Here is a 24,113-nt window from a genome sequence, read left to right on the forward strand (position 1 = left end):
TTCAGCGCTTATAGTTTATGCAAATTATCCATGTGGTTTTAAGTTTCGTCTCTGTAAAACGTAAACAAATGTGCGCAAAGCTGAATTAAACACATTATTACTCAATGTATATTTGAGTTCTCTTGTAGGGAAAAAAAAAAAAAACTTAAATTATCCACCCACATTCACATTCATAATTCACATTCACCAAGACAGGGAGGCAACGCCGGGCGAATTACACCACGATCTGCCAATGGATCGTGGACGCCTGGACTAAGGATCAGTCTCAAGTGTCGTCCGTTTGTTTTGCTTAATGCGTCTTATAATCCAGTGCACCTTATGTATGAAAATAGACGAGAGAATTCAACATTATTGTCCAAAAAATATGGTCTTTAAATCTGATTGGTGGAAGCATCACAACAGCGGAACAAGCCAAAAAAATTGAACTTTTTTTTACATTCAGATGAGAGAAAAGCCACAGACATCTTCTCTCACCACAAAAGCACAAAGCTCTTACTTTCTGCACATTTTCAACAAACTGAACAGTACTAAGAAGGCTGAAGTATATCTGTCGGCGTCTCCATGTTTGTTTTGGTTAGTTTTGGTGTTTTCCCTTTGGCTTTCGCACAAACCTCAATGCTGTGACGTGACTGGTCGCCCACACCTCTTGGACGTTATCGCACCAGTGAATGTATACCAAAATGGATTCTCAACATGAGTTTGTGAACTCATAAATATTGCAAGAATCCAGGTTGCTGTGCAAGATTAGCTGATCCTGACTGCAACTTCAAAACAGTAATTTAAGCAATTTAAGAAGCTTATGGCCCCTACTGTCTGACGCCTTCTCCAAACTCCACAGTTCATCCTCGGACCTGGTTTGTGGATCTCGATGCTTCTCTGATCCAGCGCTGGTATTTGTTGCCTTCAGCTCAAATGACCCTGGCGTTGTTCAAGCCCATAATCTGCTTTTGTCTCTTGCAGTCGTCTTGTATGTCTGATTTCAGATTTTCCTGCTCTGCTTGTTCTTTTATTGCTCTTGACAAAAAGAATCGCTTATTCTTCTTCTTACTGTGAGAAGTGAGTGGAGAGAGACATTTAGCAAATTGTTGGAGCCAGGGAGAGAGAATCGCGAACACCTCCTAACTCATTTTGTCCATTTTACCATTATTTCATTAATTTTTATTTGATTTATTTTACTTATTTGGAGGATAAGCCCCTTGAGATGTCGCACCATCTCGTTTTCCTCATAGTTATAAAAGCAAAAGACAGATACAGTAAGGCAGACAGGAGGTTACATAAGTTCAAATAAACAAAAAAAGAACAAAACACACACACACTCACTCACACTAAAACTAAGACAGAGTTCAAATATAGCCAGAAAATGAACAACAAAATTCAACAAAATGATCAAAAACAATTACACGGGTTGAGTAAATATTGAACCAGAGCATTTTTTAAATTAAATGAATGAACCAAAGGACATTTTAGTGTATTATCTGATCATAAATATCTGAATTTTGTGTGCATAATTGTCTTTTTTCATCGGTCTCTTCAGTTCGGCGCAGACACTTGCCCTCTCACTGTACCCAGATGACTGTAGGCGCGGTGTCATATGTCTCTGAACAATAGTATTTGTTGTGAGGCCCTCCCCACCTCCTCCTCCTCTTCCTCCCCCCTAAACAGGTGCCTCTGCCTCCCCTGCAGCTCTCCATCCTCCAAAGTACCAATACTGCACTCCTGTCAGGACCTACTACTGCCGCCACCACCACTGCTATGGGAATACACAGCAATTTATAAAAGGGAGAACCTATTTTCAGTGGATTTTCAGAGTTCTGGCATTTTTTGATACGTTTTGGTACGTATGGGAAAACACCTTTGTGCTTCCTGGAGTCTAATTTAAATTTGCAAATTGTGTACTTGTCCTTGAGTAATAATTTAATGAGGAAATACTTTAAAATAGGCGTGGGACGAAATTTTTGTGTCATGTTTATCTTGGCAAAAATAATCATGATTAAAGGTCCCGTGTTATAATGTTGTTTTCTCATCACAAACAGACCTGGAGTTGTGTTTTGTTTCATTCACACATTTTTAACTCTCAAACTCTGCATATTTAGGCTTCTCGCAAACAAAAAAAAACGTTCTGTTTCCACCTTGTGATGTCATGTGGTAATACAGGAAGTGCTCCATTGTGTTTTTAAACTCCGTACACCTTCACTAGAATCATTTGGATAATTTCAGTCCTGGAATTGCCGATCTCTGCTAAACAAAAGGTAAAAGTTAAAAGCTTCATGACATCACAAGGTGGAAATGCATTTGTAGATGAAGACAGACTAATAATAAAGAAAGAATCAAACTAAAAATACTATTATTTTAAGGTGTTCAAGAATAATTGAGTAGAAACAAGAATCTAGACTAGGGCTACATTTATATGATGACGGTCTGAACAGGTGATGCAAAAGCGGCGTCTCGTCTTCACTTTTTATTCTGCATTTAGACGAGCGTTTGCAGGAGGAAAACTGTGTGCGTACGGTGATGCAAAAGTGTGTGGAATTCAATTGGTTATGCTTTCCAGGTTTCTGTGTACTCTGACCAGATGTGGGCATGTGACATAAGACGTTTTTAAGCTCCAAAAACACCATCGCCGTCTAAATGAAAGGTACTTCTGATAAAATATTTTGTCATTTTTACCAGCAAGCGTTCTCATGTAAACAGGCCCTAGAAGAGTTTTTTTTTTTTTTTTTTCAGTGCTGTCTGGTGATAAAATGATGATTATCTTTGCTGGTGATCAATATTATACACAGTGTGACATGAATAATTATTACATATTGTCCCATTTCCACTTTAAAATAAGGCTGTGCAAAAATATCGATATATTGTGATACTAAATTTGGTGACACAATGTCCGCAATAACAATACTGTATCTTTTAGCTTTGTTTTTTTCTTATTTAGTAGAAGTTTATGCAATATATTTGGCATATTCAATGTTTTGATGATTCAAATAGATGTATTTCATATTAATTTTGTAGTAGTGAAGTGTAGCGAAATAAGTAGTAGTGTAGTGAAGTAAGTAGTAGTATAGTGAAGTAGTGGTTTAACAAAGAAGAAATTGTTGCTAAAATGGATTTGCTTCTTAAAAAACAGCAATATATCACAAAGTATCGATTATCGTCATATTGTGATAATATTGCATCATGAGCGGCGTATTGTGCAACGTATCGAATCGTGAGGGACCCTGTGATTCCCATCCCTACTTTAAAATCACATATTTGGTCGAAAATAATGACCACGACACACTGCTGCCCTGTTGATATCATATTGAAAATTGAGGACTGAGAAAATACTTGTTTGTATGAAGACAAATCTATACAACACAAAAGAGAGGCTTATTTTGGTGTAACGTGTTGTAGGCTAGACGGACTGAGGTTACAATTGGCGAGCTAGCCAGGAGTCGAACCTAATATCTCCTGACTGCTCTGTTTAATATATATATTATTATTTATGATACTCAGTGTGTGCTGTAGTACTTTGTTGTATTGTTTCTGGTTTGTTTGTTTCCTCTTGCTGTATTTATGAAGATGAACTGGTGTTAAGATGATGCTCTGACAAAGGAATAAAGGGTAAAGGGCATAATAAGATTAAGCTTCAGCCTGCACCTTTTCGGTCTGTGTATGTTAAATATGACTGTCTGTGAATTTATGTCAAAATATACCTGTGACCGAAATAAATAATCAATCATATATGCTCGATTTATAATACATCTGTCTATCAAAGTATAAATAAGTCTATATTATTCGTATTATTGCCAACCTAACAATACTATTCTTCATATTACCAACTTTATTTTGTGTCCGTTTTCATTCACTTACCCTCAGGCTCCTTTGCGAATCTATTTCTGATAAGTTCGTCTATTGCAGTCAGTCTGCCTAGTCTGCAACGCATTACAGTGGCACTGGAAATAGTAATTAATGCAGACTGCACAACTGCAATGCTACAGAAGTGACTCCTATATGGGCCAGTTTATGAGGGAGAACAGATTATTACTTAGGCTGCCTTCAGACTGCAGCTTGAAGTGACCCAAATCAGATTTTTTGGCCCCTATGTGACCTGTATCTGATCTTTTAATGACAGTCTGAACGACACAGATCCGATTTTTTTCAAATGCGACCCAGGCCACTTGGTTATGTGCTCCTGAAACCGATACATATCTGATCTTTTGACATGCGACTTCAGTCTGAACGGCCAAAGTGCATTTGTCCGACAAGCCACAAACGTCACTATTCTGCGCTGAAGTAGGCGAAAATTGTTAACGAACTCTTGTGTCACTGAAGTGAAGCACATCACCACACATCACCACTCACCACTCTTGGCTACGTCTCCACATCCACACGTTCCTTTCTACGGACGTCGCTGCCGCTGTCCCACAAAACACCACGACCAAAAACCTCGTCCTTCTCCTTCTCAATCTCCTCCTTAAAACAAGTAAGTTGTTCATGTTCTGGCTCCGGTACGAGAGGAACTTTAAAATCTCCAGGTGCTCGATGCTGCGTCCATGTTTGGACAACTTCCGTAAACACAGAGCACGCTCACTGCGGTTGACGTCATCGTGTCTCCAGTGCACATGCGGGACACTTTCGGGCCGTTTAATGTTCACACTGGAGTCACATACAAGTCGCATTTAATTGGAAATGTGAACGACCTCGCAAAAACATCGGATTTCACAACAAAATCAGAATTGAACGTTAAGCCCTGCAGTCTGAATGTAGCCTTAAAGCTCAAAAGTAAAGTGGTTTATTATTGCTGTTGAGTGAGTGAGGACTCTTAACGTTCTTCATGTCATTACTGATAGTGGTGTTGTTGTTAATTAATTACAGCAACATTGTTTTTCAGCCTAAGAATAGACTCTTGATACTCAATACTTGATATACTTAATAATGTATAAGAAATAAGGCCTCACGGGGAGCTCGATTTTGGAACGAAATCTAGTAGCAGTTTGGAATTAGATTTGCGATATACACCATTCAAACCGTTCAGGAGACATTCCGTTACCTAAGTAATTGCATCCTTTGTGATTTGATAATTGCACCGTCTCGAATTGCAGTTGTGATTTGTGCGTATTCTGTTGTGCAGCGCGGCCTCACGTGGTTACGCACAACAGAGGCGGCGTGTGGCACGGGCCGTTCAGGCAAATGCTCAGGGTGCACGGTGATGATGGAGGGGCCCCGTGTGCTTTCACTTCAAATGAACGTGAGCTTCATCATGAACAGTGTAGAGAGATTTTCGCTCTGTCACGATCTGCAATTTACAGATCTGACACATGAGAGATCGAGCGAGTCAGCGAATCCTTCCTGCCTGCACTGAACACGTTTTCCTGCCGCTAAAGTTGAGAAATTCTTACTTGGTTGTCCAAAAAGAAGGGTAATAAATCAGGGGAAGCGAGCAGTGAAGCTGGAAGTGTTGTAATTATTTTATTGACTATTTTGTTCCAATATTGCTGGTTCCTTTGGATGTTGAAAAGAAAAAGAAATGGGCCACTTTTAATGTCCAAATGCGACTTATGGATCTTTTTATTGCTGGTTCAGTGACCGTTATTCATTGTTTAAAACTTGAGCAATATAAATTGTTCAGAGAGACACGATCAACAATAAAATATCCTTATTAATGTTCAATAATGTGTCAAATCCACCTTTATTTTGTGATTTACGAATAATGTCTATTGACTTTGGTCGTGAAGGTTTATGACGTTTAAAATATGGGTCCCCAGAAAAAAAAAAAAGGGAATCACTGGTGTATAGTATGAAATGTCTATACACAAAGAAACAGTTTGGAGTCAAAAAATAATGCTGTACATCCACTAAAGGCAGTACTTATTTTATTTATTTTTTATTTATTTATTTATTTTTTGTATCCCAGCTACAAAATCAATCAAGAAATTGATTCAGGGCCCGTAATTAATAGACTTATGCAGGGGTGGGCAATTATTATTTCCCATGGGGCCACATGAAAAACAGAAAATGTTGTGGAGGGCCGAGCCAATAACTCAATTCTGCAGAATATTAATTGTATTTCTTAATTTAAAAAAAGCATTAAATAGCATTGTTTTGACGTGCTGGTAAGACTGGTAACAGTACATGTTCAGGGTCTCCACTCTTTTTCACTGATAAAATTTCAAAACTTTTCCATGACATTTTCATGACCTAAAGTGAATTTTCCATGACTTTACAGCACCTACATGTATAGAACTGATTGTATTTTTAGGGCTAAATATGAAATGTTAACCCTTTCTACTCACTTTAATGGTTTGGTATTATAGTTTCTTTAACATTCAAAATACTGTCAGTGCATTTATTGTCGTCTCTTTTAAACAAAAGGTTTAGAAATAATCATCATAGCCTAATGAGAACTTAACAGAACACTGTAGTTGCGTGAAAGAGATATTAAAATTCTATGACTTTTCCAAATGGTCCAATAGTCCCCCCCCCCCGCATGTTCGGGGAAGACCCAGGACTATGTCTCTGGGCTGGCCTGGGAACGCCTCGATGCCCCCCCGGTGCAGCTGGAGGAAGTGTCTGGGGTGAAGGAAGTCTGGGAGTCCCTGCTTAGACAGCTGCCCCTGTGACCCGGCCCAGATAAGCGGAAGAAAGTAGATATGGATGGACTTTTCAAAAACTTTCATTGAACTTAGGCAAGGCAAGGCAAGTTTATTTTTATAGCACAATTCGTACACAAAGTAATTCAAAGTGTTTTACAGAATAAGAAGTACATTAAAATCATAATCAAAACATATAAATAATCATAAAAACTAAAATTATAAAAGAGAGACATAGATTAGAGAGAAGAGTGCGGAATGAAAACCTTTCAGTTATATGCACAGTTAAACAGAAATGTTTTGAGTCTGGATTTAAACAGCGTAAAAGTAAAGTCTGTCTCACATGTTCAGACTGTTCCAGGTTTTAGCTGCATGAACCTGAAACTCTGACTCCCCTTGTTTAGTCGTGACTCTGGGCACCAGCAGGAGGCCGGTCCCTGAGCTCCTCAGAGTGTGAGATTCCATGACTTTTCTAGGCCTGGAAAATTACATTTTCAATTTCTATGACTTTTCCAGGCCATGACACTGTCTGTTAGGACTAAGCAATGAAAAAGTGAAGCTACCTAACAAAAAAATAACCATAAAAAAGACCTCTAAAGTAAAAGCAGTACAGCGTTAGTCCATGCATGAGGTAAAATTATAACATTTTATTAGTAATTCCAAATTAGCTTTAACGGGACGGTCAGAGTCAACCAAAAGGCTGTGTGTGGCCTGGGAGCTGTACGATGCCCAGATCTGGACTAAAGCCAACATAGTCTTAACAGAAAACACAATTTTTTTATATTTATTAGTAGAGTGGAGTCAGGGGGCACCATCAGAATTCTTACCTAGGGCATTAAAAAAGCCTGTGCCGACCCTGTTAACCTCTTCTTCTGTAATGTCCTGGATGTCCTTTGTCAAAGAGCTGTGTGCTGTGAGGATTATAACTCTGATAAAAGCTCATATAAACCTGACTCTGAAGTTGTCTGTTTGCATTATCACCATCCACCTCTCGTCACGTCGTTTCTATTCCTCCGGCCTCATCTCTCCGTACACAAACGCCCTCGGCTCTCGCCCGTCAAACCAAATATCTCCAACAATCTCTCCTTCTGGCTTCTTTTCTTGTCCATGAAAGTTACCCCACACATTTTAATCTGATCACATCTCAGCCCGACTTCCCCTCTTGATATCAGTGGAAAATAAAGCTCCCTCGCTCCACAGCTTCCTTGTCCCGTTCGCCTTCACAAATTGGATGGTTGCGCTATGTCTTTAATAATTGATGCTCCTTATTTGTCGAGCTGCAGATGGCCATGGAAAGTGTGAGCGTCTGAATGTGAGCGTCATCGGATCCCGTCGTTTCGTGATTGAGGGTCTTCAAATGTGTGGAGCGCGTTTGTCACCAGCGACATGCGGCTCTGTGGTGTAGAGTTACAGTTTGATTAGCAGTTTCCCCTTCTGGTTTGGCGTCGTGTCAGAGGTGGTTTCAGCGGGATTTTCTGTTGTGCAAAATGAAAATATATGTGAAAATAGTATTAGGAAATTGTCAATAGTCCAAAAATAATGTCCTTTGTTTGTTTTTTTTTACCTCCGCCAAGGAGGTTATGTTTTTGCCGGCGTTTGTCTGTTTGTTTGTTTGTTTGTTTGTTTGTCTGTTAGCAACATAACTCAAAAAGTTATGGACCGATTTTGATGAAATTTTCAGGATTTGTTGGAAATGTGAAAAGGAAGAACTTTTTGGGGTGATCCGGAAGAAATCCTGGATTCTGGATCACTTTGAAATTTTAGTTAACATTGTGGTAAATGGGGCCAAAAATTTTGTTTCTTAATATCTCGGTTAATTATTGACCAAACCCCATGAAATTTGACTCAGGGATGGACAATGGGATCCTCTTTCATATTCCAAAGGCTGATCCGGATCTGATCCAGAAGACTGATTTTATCGCAATTTATATAAAAAATGGGGGTAGTCCTTGGCGGAGGTCTGCGCTCTCTGAGTGCTTTTCTAGTTTTATTTATTTCATATTGGTTATTTACCCTAATAGTCAAAAATTTGGACTCATCATCTCATTCAGTGTTTTTTTTTTTTTTTTTTTTTTCCTGTATGGCAAAAGAGAAGTTTATGGAAGCCCATTTCCACCAGTAAATAAAAAATAAAAGCCTCAGAGAAAGTCATAATTAGAAGTTTCAAAGTCATAATTACAAGTTTAAGTCATAATTAAAAATTTTAAAGTCATAATTATGAGTTTAAAAGTCTTAATTACGAGTATAAAAGTCATAATTAAAAGTTTTAAAGTCATAATTATGAGTATAGAAGTCATTTTTAAAAGTTTTAAAGTCATAATTATGAGTATAAAAGTCATAATTAGAAGTTTAAGTCATAATTACGAGTTTTAAGAGTTAAAAAGTCATAATTATGAATTTAAAAGTCATAATTATGAATTTAAAAGTCATAATTACGAGTTTAAAAGTCATAATTAGAAGTTGTAAAGTCATAATTACGAGTTTTAATACTGTGAGGCTTTTTTTTTTTATTTACTGGCGGATATGGACGTCCATAGAAATTCAACATAGAAATTTGTCAACTGAACAAATGTTTATTTTGGTCGAAAACATTTCACAGCTCATCCAAGCTGCTTCTCCAGTTCTATATGTTACTACTTTGTACATTTGATACAGAAGAATATATAAAGTAAGATGTATGTAATTATGTGGCAAAGTTAAATAACTATACTAAAGTTTTTTTGTTTTTTTTTTAAATTATACATTTAATAACCAAATCCTCAAATTACCCACCTTTTGCTCTGTCGAAAAATATTTATGAATCCCCACAAAGTCTGTTCACAAAGGCGTAAAAGGTGTTCAAAGTAGAAATAAGAACTAGAGCTGCTAACATTAAAGGTTGATAGAGATGAGTATAGGACAACTCCAGCTCAATGTAACTGCAAAGTATCAACAGAGCTCAAAACCCTTACAAATTTTAGATTATTTTAAACAATATCAGACTTTTAAATCAAGTTAGAAAGAAATGCGAAACCAGGCCATGAGCTGGTGAGTAAACCAGCAGGATACTTGACATGTGTGTGAGGCGTGGGTGGATAGTAGTAGATCACAGTTTAATCCAGCGCAGGTCTGATCCTCATTGATTTCTCTGTTTCTGATGAGGCTTGTTTCTCTTCTGCAGAGCGGGCAAAGGAGTGTTCTCAGCCATGAAACTCGGCAAGATCAGGAGCCCCCGAGAAGACCACAGGAGAGGTACGTGGAACAATCCGAACGCAGCGCCTTTTCCTCGAGTCGTAATCAATTCAGCGATACTGGTAGTGCTGATTTCTGTAGAATATTGAGATCTTTTGAATACATTTTTAACCAGGTTTTGCCTAAGCGCCTTGTTTCCTCATCATAAACAGACCTGGAGTTGTTTTTATGTTGGTTTTTAAACTCCGTGAGCGTTTTCCGTTTGAGAGAAGAAGTAAATCTGCAGGGTTTGTGCGTTAAACATGTGGGAATTAAGCAAAAAACTGCTCCAGGGTCATGGTAACAGAGGTTATCCCCCAGGACCCGTGAAGATGAGACAGTTTGAAACGACTTTTCCAAAGAGAGACGTTTTGGATCCATACATAGACCCTGGTGGATTTTTTTTGGAAGAGGTGGATTTTTCACTTTTCCTGTAGCTCCCCCTCCATTTCTATGAACTGTTTGAACTGTAAAGCCACACATAAAAACTATTTGAACTATAAAGCTGCTCCCATACTATTGAAACTAGATATAAACCTTCTTGTCAATTACTGCCTTTAGATGCTTTCTTTATATCGTATTGTTGCCAATTGTGAAGAGGAGACAAGACAACTGGCCACCAAATACCCATATTTATTAATTAGCCAGGTTATTATTAACTTTTCTTACAAAATTGCTTAAAACATTTCTTGATGAAGTGTGCTGTGTGACCTAAAGGAAATATGTATCACTGACTATCCTCCAACTTATACAGAACAGTGTTTTTATCTGTTGTGTTATGAATGGTATGTTGTACGCTTGGATTCAGCATGTATATTGTTTATGGATATTTAGTTTTTAATCGTCACGTGTTTGGGGTCATGACCAGTCACACCTGCTGCTCACTGTATCAGACCTGAAACACGCTGATGTGACCATTAATAAATACACAGTGCCTCTGCCGTCCTTTTTTCTACTCAACAGCTCCAGGTCTGTTTGTGATGAGGAAACGACATTATAACATAAATCAGAAAACAGCGTAATATGGGCCCTATAAATTATGCATTGTGGACAGAATCTTGATTAAAGGTTGTATAGAGGATTTTCCAAGGAACGAGAAATCCAGCGACTGTTTGTACTTTTTCAAATGTTGCGCATGCGTGAAACCACCCCCCCTCCCCTACAGCTCCTACGTAGAAACACGCCAGAAACAGGTTTGTTTACAGCCGGTGAGCTGCACATGACTTGTAAACAACTAACTACAGTGTTGGTTAGGCAAGACGGAGAAGTGAGGAGCGGGGGGAGCGGGTGTGCGGACATTTTCGTGCGCGGAAAAGAAGTGAGGAGCAGGGAGAAGAGCGAAGCGGGGAGCGGGGACAGGAGCAGTAAGGGTTGCAGAGAAGAGTGCGCAGAGATTCAGTGCGAATGAAGCCACTACTACAACACGCAGTGGCAAGCGGGCTCTTTCTTTGCATTGAAAATTACGTTTTCAGACATAGGATATCACATGAAAACGTTTGTCTAGCTCTTATAAATAAATAAAAAATAATATAATTTTTTTTTTAAAAGTACATTTTCATAATAAGCAGAAGTTTCCTGTCCAGGAGTAATTTGTGGACCAATGCGTCAGTCTTTAGACCCTGCGTCTGCTTCAGTCGCGCCATCGCTGGAATGAATCTACAAGAATCACCTTAGTTTGGCTTCGCTGCTTTTCCCCTTGTCTTCTTCTTTCAGCGACCTCAAAAAACGGACTTTCTTTTACGGTGAACTGCTCCTGGATTCTTGTCGCCATTGCAACAAACTTTGTGTGAACTGCGAGGAAGATATAGGTCAAAAAAAGCCGCTAAGAACTGTTGCGTTGGTGGAGTAAACAGCGTCTGTGCGGCTTGCGTCTGTGGACTGCGTGACAGGCGTATGTAAACCACGTACCGGCGGCGCAGGCAAGTCAGTTACGCTAGAAACGTAGGGAGTTTGATTGACAGCCTGTCAGCTCACAGATAACGAGGCAGTGTCGTTATCTATTGGCAAATGTTTAGCCCCACCACGTCCAGAGTTGATGAATTTTTATTCTCTTTTTTTTGGTCATCATAATTACAAGGCTACTGCATCTCTATAATCTATCATTGACAACTTGAAACAAAAAAAAAATCCTCCATACAACCTTTAAGGACATAATGACTTGCATAATTAATAGAGATGTATTAATCCGATACTGGTAAAGGATATCTGAGCCAATATTGAAAATTTTGCTGGACCAGATATTAACTCCCAAATATTGTTTCAGGTGAGGTCCCATTTTGACATATTTATAATAAGACTAGCTGTATTTGGGTCAAAAAGTCTCATAATGTTTGAAGTTTTATTTATACAAAATTGTTTAGTAGTTATTTGAGACATAAATAGCAGTTACATAACACATTTGGATTGGTTTTGTCTTATTTTATTTTTGTTTTAAGGGAATAAATGCCGTTTTAAGCCTCTGCACCTTTATTGGTTGATATCAGGTATCGGCAGATCCTTAAAGCTACAGTATCAGAATCAGCATTGGAACTGAAAAAGCTGGTTTTGTGCATCCGTAATAATTCAAATCCAAATCCACTTTATTTCTATAGCACATTTTACAAGCAAAGCAGTTTCCAAAGTGCTGCACAGAGATCATAAAATGAAGACAACAAAAAGGTAAATTGCATACCAGTCCTAAAACAATAAAACCAGTCAAATAAAAATAAAAATCATGAAATAGTAGTAAATGAGTCAAATAAATCAAATAAATAAAAGACACAGAGGACCACACAACTCAGTGCAGTGTTAAAAGCCAGAGAATAAAAGTGTTTTTTAAGTGAAAAAATATTTTATCAGAAGTGCCTTTCATTTAAACTGTGACGCGTTTTTGGGTCTTAAAAACACAAAAATCTGAAACCACCCTCCAGAGTGGAAAAGTTGAATACACTCCGCTGTAGTGTTTCCATCTAGGCAAGGCAAGTTTATTTGTATAGCACAATTCGTACACAAAGTAATTCAAAGTGCTTTACAGAATAAGAAATACATTAAAATCATAATAAAAACAAATCAAAACATAAATAATCATGAAGATTAAAATTAAAAAAGAGAGACATAAATTGGAGAGAAGAGTGCGGAATGAAAACCTTTCAGTTATATGCACAGTTAAACAGAAATGTTTTGAGTCTGGATTTAAACAGCGTCACAGAAGAGTCTGTCTCACATGTTCAGACTGTTCCAGGTTTTAGCTGCATGAACCTGAAACGCTGACTCCCCTTGTTTAGTCGTGACTCTGGGCACCAGCAGGAGGCTGGTCCCTGAGCTCCTCAGAGTGTGAGATGTTCATATGACACTAACATGTCACAGATGGACTTTGGTGCTCGGCCATGGAGACACTTGTACAAGCAGAGCTGCTTTAAAGTTTATTCTCTGAGGCACAGGAGCCAGTGCAGAGACCTGAGCACAGGACTTATGTGCTCGTACTTCCTAGTTCGAGTCAGGACCCGAGCTGCAGCGTTCTGGATGTTCTGGATGTTCTGCAGCGTCTCACAGCTCGTTTGGAGAGACCAGTGAGCAGAACATTACAGTATCTAACCTACTGGAGACAAACGCATGGATAAGTTTCTCCAAGTCTGATTTAGACAGTAAACCTTTGATTTTTGCTATGTTTTTTAGATGGTAAAAGGCTGCAGATGTTATTGACTTGATGTGGCTGTTAAAGTTCAAGTCTGAGTCCATTATTACCCCGAGATTTCTTGCCTGATTTGAAGGTTTTAGAGAGAGAGACTGGAGGTGACTGCTGACACTGTCTACACTGCCAAAGACGCAAAACTCTGGTCAGATCTGCTCAGGTCGCGTACACGTTTACGTCACATACATACAGTACACAGACACAAACATGTCGGATCATTTCCATGCGTCAGACCTCTAATAAACTTACAGGAGGCATCGCAACAAACGTACAGAACATGCAGAGATACAATTAGTGAACAGAGAAGGATCTGCAATCACCTCTGTCAAATTCTGGATGCACCAGTTCGTCGCAGGCGAGTCAGACGGATATGGACGACCTGACCTGGGATTCCACACACTTTTGCGTCTCCGTATGCGCGCAGATTTCCTCCCGAAACACTCGTCTAAACAGTCCAATGAGATTCATTTGGTCTTCCGATATTCTATGTTCCTCTCTCCCTACTCTCCGTTGTAAGAACACTGTATGACAGAACCAACATCATAACAGATGAACAAGACAAACAGGAAGAAGACAGACACATTCACAATGCGCTAAGGCAATGCCAATACCCAAAATGGGCAATAAACAAAGGGAAACAACAGGTTAAGGAGAAAGAAAAACAGAACCAGAGAAACAAAAACAAAACAGAAAAAATGAGCACAGGCATGGGAACATTACCATACATCAGGGGCATAACAGAAAAAGTACAGAGGGCGATGAAAAAACACAATATCAACACACCAGTGAAACCGTACAGAAAACTCAGACAAATACTCGTCCACCCGAAAGACAAAATAGAACCGGAGCATAAATGTAATGTCATATACGAAATACCCTGCATGTCCTGCAATAAAACATACATCGGGGAAACAGGGAGGGCGTTCAGCACACGAAAAAGGAACATAGAACAGAATGCGAGAAGGAAACAGCGAAGGCGAAACACGAGCAACAAAACACAAAGCAGAACAGGAACAACTCAAATCGGCCGTTTCTGACCAGTGTAAAAGACAGAACCACGTTATGGACCGAGATGGAGAAAACATCATTGGGACAGAGGAAAACAAACATCGCCGCTGGATTAAAGAGGCAATCGAAATACGGAAACGTGCCCACGGGACGATAAACCGGGACGAGGGGCTTTTTTACTCTCACACACCTGGGATACTGTCCTGAGGAAGTCGGACTGCAGGTGGCGCTGTCGTCCTGCCTCCACCGGTAGGAAAACAGCGCCAAAACCTGTTTAAATCAGCTGACCGGACACGTCACAGCAACATCACGTGACTCTGAGGAAGACGCTAGTGAGCAGTCGAAACTGTCAGGTATGAAACAAAACTCTAGGTCTGAAAAAAAGAACCTAATAACATAGGACACTCATCTAAATGCGGAATAAAAAGTGAAGACGCGACGCCACTTTTGTGTCTTCTTTTCAGACTGTCAACATATGAACGAGACTTAAAACACTCCATTGTGGGGGCTGTTCGGACATGGAGGGTAGAACGTTCTAGAGTTTGGGGCCAACCACAGAGAAGGCCCTGTCCTCCTGGTTTTAAAGTCTCATTTTAGGCGCCATGAGCTGGAGCTGGACCTGGACCTCAGAGCGTGCGGGGGTGAGATGTACTGCGGGGCCAGTCCATTCAAAACTTTAAAAACAAACAATAAAATCTAAACTACATAGGCTGTAAAGAGAGTATCCAGTGAGTTTAGGGATCTCTTGCCCATTCTCTGGCGAAGGGACCACTCTCTTCAGATCAGTCAGGCTGCGTGCAGACTGCAGCATGAAGTGACCCAAATCCGATTTTTTGGCCTCTATGTGACCTGTATCTGATCTTTTAATAACAGTCTGAACGACACAGATCCGATTTTTTCAAATGCGACCCAGGACACTTGGATATGTGGTCCTGAAACCGATACATATCTGATCTTTTGACATGCGACTTCAGTCTGAACGGCCAAAGCGCATTCATCCGACCTACACGTTATCAACAAACCACAAACGTCACTATTCTGCGCTGAAGTAGGCGAAAATTGTTAATGAACTCCGTGTCACTGAAGTGAAGCACATCACCACTCACCACTCTTGGCTCCGTCTCCACATCCACACGTTCCTTTCAAAACACCACATCCAAAAACCTCGTCCTTCTCCTTCTCAATCTCCTCCTTAAAACAAGTAAGTTGTTCATGTTCTGGCTCCGGTACGAGAGGAACTTTAAAATCTCCAGGTGCTCGATGCTGCGTCCATGTTTGGACAACTTCCGTAAACACAGAGACGCTCGCTGCGGTTGACGTCGTCGTGTCTCCAGTGCACACGCGGGACACTTTCGGGTCGTTTACTGTTCACACTGGAGTCACATACAAGTCGCATTTAATTGGAAATGTGAACGACCTCGCAAAAACATCGGATTTGACAAAAAAATCAGAATTGAGCGTTAAGCCCTGCAGACTGAACATAGCCTCAGTTACATACGGTTTAAATATTGAGTTTATTTCTTTTTTAACTCTCATATATGACCGTACTTTGCGCTAATGCATTGAGACTCTTGCTGAGGTGGCTGGACACATGTCTGCAAAATATGACATTAGATTCTCAGGGGTTTTTCGCCGACCCGTCTCGCCGCAGCCATTTAATTTAATAATCGGTGCCAGTGGCTGCTGCTTCCATTCATGATTTAAAAAAGTATTCAATTTACACACCGACCGAGTATGATTTTAACTTTATAAACCGTGAAATTTCATCAGTTCGAAGCGGAGAAAGCGCTCGGAGACATGATATCTCTCGGCGCGCGGTCGGCTGTCTTCCTCTGAGTGAAACTAAAATGGCAGCAGAACGGAGGCTCACGGGTGTATACGATGATGAGTACTACTTATACTTCTACTACTGCTACTACTGCGACTAACATAGGACCAAACTTGAATCTTGCTGAGACTGGTTTAGGTGATGGAAACTTTCTCAGGGAAATATTACATTACTTTCCTGGGAGATTTTTGTCTTTTTCCATATGAATGCTGCTGTTTTCATTTATTATTTAAAGACCACAGATATTACGCTGCATTTTTCTCCATCCGCGCTGGTTTAAAGTTCCACTATGTAACTTTTCGGTAGTGAGTTTGCTTGGAATGTTCCACAGTGTGACATTAAACAGCTCTACTTTACATTTATTTAATTACAGGTGGTTTTATAGCTCAAAAAATGCATAGAAAAACTGGCGTTCTGACTGTGAGCGGGGTCGCCTCTCCACAGATCTGACCTGTAACTTGGTCTGGTTTTGTCTCTATGAAGACAAAGCAGGAACATTTCCATAGACTAAAACAGGATTTAACCAGGACTAAAACAGGATTAAAACAGGAGTAAAACAGGATTTAACCTCGACTAAACCAGGACTAAACCCGGACTAAAACAGGACTAAAACCAGGACTAAAACAGGACTAAAACCAGGACTAAAACAGGACTAAAACCAGGACTAAAACAGGACTAAACCAGGACTAAAACAGGACTAAAACCAGGACTAAAACAGGATTTAAACCAGGAATAAACCAGGTCTAAAACAGGACTAAAACCGGGACTAAAACAGGATTTAAATCAGGACTAAACCAGGTCTAAAACCGGACTAAAACAGGACTAAAACCAGGACTAAACCAGGTCTAAAACCAGGACTAAAACAGGACTAAAACCAGGACTAAACCAGGTCTAAAACCGGACTAAAACAGGACTAAAACCAGGACTAAAACAGGATTTAAACCAGGACTAAACCAGGACTAAACCAGGACTAAAACAGGACTAAAACCAGGACTAAAACCAGGTCTAAAACAGGACAAAACAGGACTAAACCAGAACTAAAGCAGGTCTAAAACAGGATTAAACCTGGACTAAAACCAGGACTAAAACAGGACTAAAACCAGGACTAAACCAGGTCTAAACAGGATTTAAAACAGAATTTAAACCAGGACTAAACCAGGTCTAAACCAGGACAAAACCAGGACTAAACCAGGACTAAAACCAGGTCTAAAACAGGATTTTGGTTTGGTTCCAACCTAATATACTGTGGAACATTCTAAGCAGAGGAATGACATATCCGTAGAAAAACAAAGGTGACGGACTCCAAACCGTGAAACGAAGCTTAACACAAATACAAAGAAACCGTGCATATATGTGTTCTTTAACTTTCTAAACCATAAAAATCCATACTTTTGTGTCCCAGAAAGAGCTCGGGGACACGTCGTCTCTCGTTCCCCCTCGGAGTGAAGCGGAGGTGACAGCAGACCGGACGCTCGGGGCTGGACTTCATGTTAACGAGCCGTGTGTTTGTGGGTTTCAGACGAGCCCGCGGTGTTGGACATGACGGACGACTTGGACAGGAAGGCCGTGAGGATCGCCGGGAGCCTGGAGCCGGACACCGTCTCTCTGGCATCGGTCACCGCGGTAACCACCAACGTCTCCAACAAGAGGTGTGAGAAACAAAACAGACGGACAGGTTATACAGAACTGGACTCTGTGTTTAGACTTAGATTTAGATGAATTTTACTGATCCACGAGGGAAATTATTTTGGACACAGCAGCTCAAACATCACAGATATGTAGAATAATAACAAAGAGTAAATAATATAAGTGGTGATAATAAAAAATCAAATAAAATATATCTAAATAAGTAAAAAAGATAGAAAGAGACTGGTGCCAAATAAGGACAAACCTCCTCTCTCATATGTATCTCTAAACCAGAACTAAACCAGGTCTAAACTAGGTTTAAACCAGGACTAAAACGGGACTGAAACAGGATTTAATCAGGACTAAAATGAGGACTAAACCAGGACTAAACCAGGACTAAAACAGGACTAAACCAGGATTAAACCAGGACTAAAACTATGACTAAACCAGAACTAAAACCAGAACTAAAACCAGGACAAAACCAGGACTTAAACAGGATTTAATCAGGACTAAACTACGACTCTAAAATCAGGACTAAGACTGGACTAAACCAGGAATAAAAAGCAAAACTAAACCAGGACTAAAACTAGGACTAAAACAGGATTTAATCAGGACTAAACCAAAACTCTAAAACCAGGACTAAACCAGGTCCAAACCAGGACTAAACCAGGACTAAAACAGGATTAAACCAGGATTAAACCAGGACTAAACCAAGACTAAACCCAAAACTAAACCAGGTCTAAGTCAGGTCTTAAACTAGAACTAAAACCAGGACTAAACCAGGAATAAAAAGCAGAACTAAACCAGGTCTAAACCAGGCCTTAATTATGATTAAACCAGGACTATAACTAGGACTAAAACCAGGACTAAACCAGGTCTAAACAGGACTAAACCAGGATTAAACCAGGATTTAAAACAGGACTAAACCAGGTCTAAAACCAGGACTAAACCAGGTCTAAACAGGACTAAACCAGGATTAAACCAGGATTTAAAACAGGACTAACAACAAACAAAACAAAACAAACTCCAGGTCCATTTTGCGTAATATTGGACTTTTAAAATCTCTTTTAGTTAAAACCCTCAAATCAAATATTGCTTTTATTTTGATGAACTTTTTTTTTCTTCCAGGTCAAAGCCCGATATCAAGATGGAACCAGGCTCAGGTCGACCGCTGGACTACCAGGTCTGTGATCCTTCTTTCAGTCCAGCGTGTTTATTTTTACAACTTTTGCTGCCCTAGTTTTGTGTCCTCATTAATAAGAAAGCAGGATAAGTCGGGATGTGGAAGAGACGCTTTCTTCTCCTTCTCCTTCTTCTTCGTGTTTCCAAAGCTTTAATTAATCCCGTGAGACGCTCCTCCTCGTGCAGTTTGTCCATCACACGCTGCAGCTCGGAGGCCGGGGAGACACCAGACTCACGTCTCAGACCTAAATCTGTCCACAGAATCCAGACAGTGAGACGGCTGCCAGCGGCGTAGGAATCTGTGGATCAATCGTTCATTCATCGGAAAAAACGGATAAAAAGGGTTGTTTTCCCGTTTACGCGACTCCCGTGACTGAGATGACGGACTGAACCAGGACTGATCCAGGTCCAGACCGGGACCAGACCGAGACAGAGACCAGACCGGGACCAGAGCGAGACTGAGCGGGACTGAGACCGAGACCAGACCAGGACCAGACCAGGACCAGACCGAGACAGAGACCAGACCGGGACCAGGCCGGGACCAGACCGGGACCAGACCGAGACTGAGACCAGACCGGGACCAGACCGAGACTGAGCGGGACTGAGACCGAGACCAGACCAGGACCAGACCAGGACCAGACCGAGACAGAGACCAGACCGGGACCAGGCCGGGACCAGACCGGGACCAGACCGAGACTGAGACCAGACCGGGACCAGAGCGGGACTGAGAGCGAGACTGAGACCGGGACTGAGACCGAGACCAGACCAGGACCAGACCAGGACCAGACCGGGATCATACCGGGACCAGGCCGGGACCAGACCGGGACCAGAGCGAGACTGAGACCGGGACTGAGACCGAGACCAGACCAGGACCAGACCAGGACCAGACCGGGATCATACCGGGACCAGACCGGGACCAGACCGAGACCAGACCGAGACTGAGACCAGAGCGGGACTGAGAGCAGAACCAAGCCGAGACCAGACCGAGACCAGACCGAGACTGAGATCAGACCGGGACCAGAGCAGGACTGAGACCAGACCAGGACCAGAGAGGGACTAAGAGCGAGACCAGGACCAGGACAGGACCAGAGCGAGACTTAGACCGGGACTGAGACCGGGACTGAGACCAAGACCAGGCCAGGACCAGGCCAGGACCAGGCCGGGACCAGAGCAAGACTGAGACCGGGACTGAGACCATGGCCAGGACCAGGCCAGGACCAGGCCGGGACCAGAGCGAGACTGAGACCGGGATTGAGCTGAGGCTCGGACCCTGCGGAGGCTCGGAGTCAAACCTCGGAGTCAAACCTCGGAGTCCGCTCTGGTTCCGCTCTGGTTCCGCTCTGGTTCCGCTCTGGTTCCGCTCTGGTTCCGCTCTGGTCTCGGTCTGGTCTCGGTCTGGTCTCGGTCTGGTCTCGGTCTGGTCTCGGTCTGGTCCCGGTGTGGTCCTAGACCTGGATCAGTCCAGCGCAAAAGTTCGGCATCTCAGTCAAAAAAAATCCAGAAAAGTGTGGTTTTAACTTTCTGTTCTTTCATAGACGCAGGTGATGTAACATTTCTAGAAAGTTATGTGGTGTTTGTTTAACTATAACATTTTTATACAACCAGATCATGAGAAAATGAGAAAAAAATGTATTGTCTGGCCTTAATTCACAAATATTACATGTTATGAGATGCAAGGAATACAGGTGTTAGGTTACTTTTTTATTTTTCAGCATTGACATCTGTAATATTCTGCACATACACTGCACATTCCCTTTAGTATATTTCGAAAATGTTAAATATTCTTCATTCTTTTACATTTGTTGTGGTACATTGCTTGTTTTCGAACTATAAAAGATCAGAATTCTTTCATTAACATTATCAAACCTGCCCTTCAAACACACAACTTCAAGTATTTGCCCTTAGATAACAGATACTTTCTCGTACACAGTTACGTAACGCTTCACTTTTGTTCCCATGTTTGTATTTCTCTTCAGATCAGCATCACGATCATCGAAGCCCGGCAGCTGATCGGCCTGAACATGGACCCCGTGGTGTGCGTGGAGATCGGCGACGAGAAGAAGTACACGTCCATGAAGGAGTCCACCAACTGCCCCTACTACAACGAGGCGAGTACAATGAATACTGCAGTATCCTGAAGCCTGCCCTGCTGTTTTTGTGAAGTGGAATTATGGGGTTAAGTAGAAAACTGAAAAGCAAGAGTAAACAACCAACATGACAGAAAATAATCACTATTTTCGATCGATTTTACTTTTTATTTTCTTTTTTATGTAATCTTAAAGCGGACCTATTCTGCAAAATCGACTTTTCAGAGTTTTTAACCTTGTTCTAATTGTTTTTTTTTTTCATTTATCCTCTTGTATTTGTTTTTGGAGTGATTTCAGCATGTTTCACGGCCACTTACTTCTGTCTACAGTTTTATTTTCTAGGATCCGTCAGCGTTACGTAGTCATTTTGGTACAAATAAAAAAAAAAATCTACTTCTCAGCTCCCATCTGGCACCACAGTTTTTGAAAACAGAACTCAGCGAACTTGTTTCTTTTATGTCATTTACGTTGTTTTAGATGAATATTGTGTTTTAAAATGTCCAAATTAAAACGTAATGATCCAGGGACGTCAGGGATTATAACTACCGTATTTTTCGGACTATAAGTCGCTCCGGAGTATAAGTCGCACCAGCCAAAAAATGCGTAATGAAGAAAAAAAACCAAAAACATATGTTGCACTTTTTGGGGGGAAATGTATTTTATAAAATCAGAGATCAGGAACCGACATTTTATTATTTATTTTGAAAGTCAAGTTCTAGTAATAACAATAGAACAGAGTACAACAAACTATTAATGTATTTTTTGTTATTTAAAGCACTGAGTAATGGTCATTATTAGAACTGGACTTGGTGTTTTTCGCCCGCATAATGGGTGCAATGTTGGTCTTAATTTTCATTTAAGTGCTCTTAAAAAGGTTTAAAAATAGTCTTAAATTTGGGATAGTCAAACCTGGGGATATTCTGTTACTACTGTATTTTTCAGACTATAAATCGCTCCAGAGTATAAGTCGCAACAGCCAAAAAATGTGTAATGAAGAAGAAAAAAAACATATAAATCGCATTGGATTATAAGTCACAGTTTTGGGGGGAAATTTATTTTGTAAAGCCAGAGACCAGGAACCGACATTTCTTCTTGAAAGTCAAGTTCTAGTAATAACAATAGAACAGAGAACAACAGACTGTTAACGTCTCATATGAACAGTTCTTCAGATAAATATAACATAAACAACAGAACAGAACAAGTTTATCAAACTCTCCATCTCACTCCAAATCACTAAATCTATTGAACTTGGAGACCTCCAGAGGTAAACAGAGCGCCGCTTCCTTTTCTGCGTCGCTGTCGTCAGACTCAGCATCAGTTCCAGTTAGAATTATTCCAGCCTTTCTGAAATTGTCACTGAAGTCCAGGCTTTGTCGATCCCTCCAGTGACTTCCAGGAATGTTTCATGGCGCACCCTCCCGGTTACCAATGTGGTGACTGATATTCTCCATTTGAGGCCTGTGAACCTCATAGCCTCCTATAAGGTCTTAATTTATGGAGGAATTAAGTTCAGGGGGTCCATATTCCGAGAACTGTAAGATAAACATATAGGCAAATCTGGAAACTCTTAAAACTTTGGACAATGAGTGCGTATACATGCACATCAGTAACCCGGTTATTAGCCATACCCCGGTTATGTCAGTATTCGGGTTACTGCGTTTACATGCGCACTGAGAAACCGGGACACTCATATCCGCGTGTACATGATCAAATGGAGTATCCCGGTTTCTTGACATAATCTTACAAATGCGCAGGCGCAAAAATTAACTTAAATCAATTTCATAAACCAGGAAAAATACAAACCGTGAGCTCCTTTAGCATAAGAAGCTAAGGAGCTACGAGATCTCCCACAATCCACTGTGCAGATTCTTCATTAAAATCTTCTGCATAAATAAACTCAACTTTACAACATATAAACCATAAACACTATAGACACATCAGCCCGTTTGATCAGATAATTCAGCTGTGATCACATTTGTTTACGTTTTACAGAAACGAAACTTAAGACCGTTTGGCTAATTAGCATAAACTGTTAGCGGCGATAAAAACAACTCGCTCCTTGCGCCGCTGATGCGATCAGTTTCTTTTGGACTAAATGACACGACTCTGTGGATTATGTGTGTTATTTCTGTGACAGAAGAGGTGCTAATGATGGTAAGTGTGTTCCGTGCGTATAGAGTATAGGAGATAGTTCATGTTTTAGCTTTTCAGCGTCACACGAGTGCAGGTCGTACGAGTGCAGATTGTACGTGTGCAGGTTTAGCGCAGCTCTTTATTTTACAGTCATTTCACTCGTTTGGTCACTTTATTTATGTTGGTCAATTTATTTATGTGACTACTGTTGTGGTGAAAGGCTGGAAAGTGTCTTTTGGACGCATGCGCACTCAACTTTATGTTGCAGTAACTGAGGATACTGCGTATACATGCCACAAGTAACCCGGTTACTATCGGAATAAACCAGCTACAGTAACCCGGTTTCTAATAACCGGGATACTGCCATAACCGGGTTACTGAAACCGGGTTACTGCGTATACATGCACCATCAAGAAACCGGGATACTCAAAAAACCCGATCATAACCGGGTTATTGATGTGCATGTATACGCACTCAATAAGTGATCAGGTTGCGAAAGGGGACGGCTTATAGAAAATCTGAGAATATCTGATTTAGAGCTGTGTCTCATATTGGCCAGAGTTCGCCCGGACCTTTGTCTGTAATTAGGCTTTTTACTCTGTTTTTGTAATAAATAATACTACACTATTAGAGTTTGTTTTTGGATTCTTGTCTGAACACTCCACACCAACGCAGGAAGCATCACAGTCAGGTGAGCAGATGCATTGGGAATAATAAAATGAAGCTGTGTTGTTCATCCCCGCTTTCCTTCAGTCCCTCGCAAGTTTCGCACTCACTCCAAACTTTCTTTCTGCTGCTTGATC

General features: G+C 40.8%; 1 protein-coding gene across 1 annotated transcript in view; it reads left to right on the forward strand.

Moving 5' to 3' along the window:
• The window catches only part of otofa (otoferlin a), a 349,247-nt gene that overhangs the window by 226,847 nt on the left and 98,287 nt on the right, over positions 1-24,113 (forward strand). The window contains 5 exon segments of the mRNA XM_055149496.1: positions 9,727-9,797; positions 16,656-16,658; positions 17,802-17,931; positions 19,037-19,091; positions 21,067-21,198. Of these exon segments, the coding sequence (XP_055005471.1) occupies positions 9,727-9,797; positions 16,656-16,658; positions 17,802-17,931; positions 19,037-19,091; positions 21,067-21,198 (391 nt within the window).

Source organism: Boleophthalmus pectinirostris, unplaced genomic scaffold (assembly GCF_026225935.1).
Source record: "Boleophthalmus pectinirostris isolate CB_2022bp ecotype Guang Dong unplaced genomic scaffold, ASM2622593v1 HiC_scaffold_13, whole genome shotgun sequence".
In the NCBI taxonomy this organism is placed as follows: domain Eukaryota; kingdom Metazoa; phylum Chordata; class Actinopteri; order Gobiiformes; family Gobiidae; genus Boleophthalmus; species Boleophthalmus pectinirostris.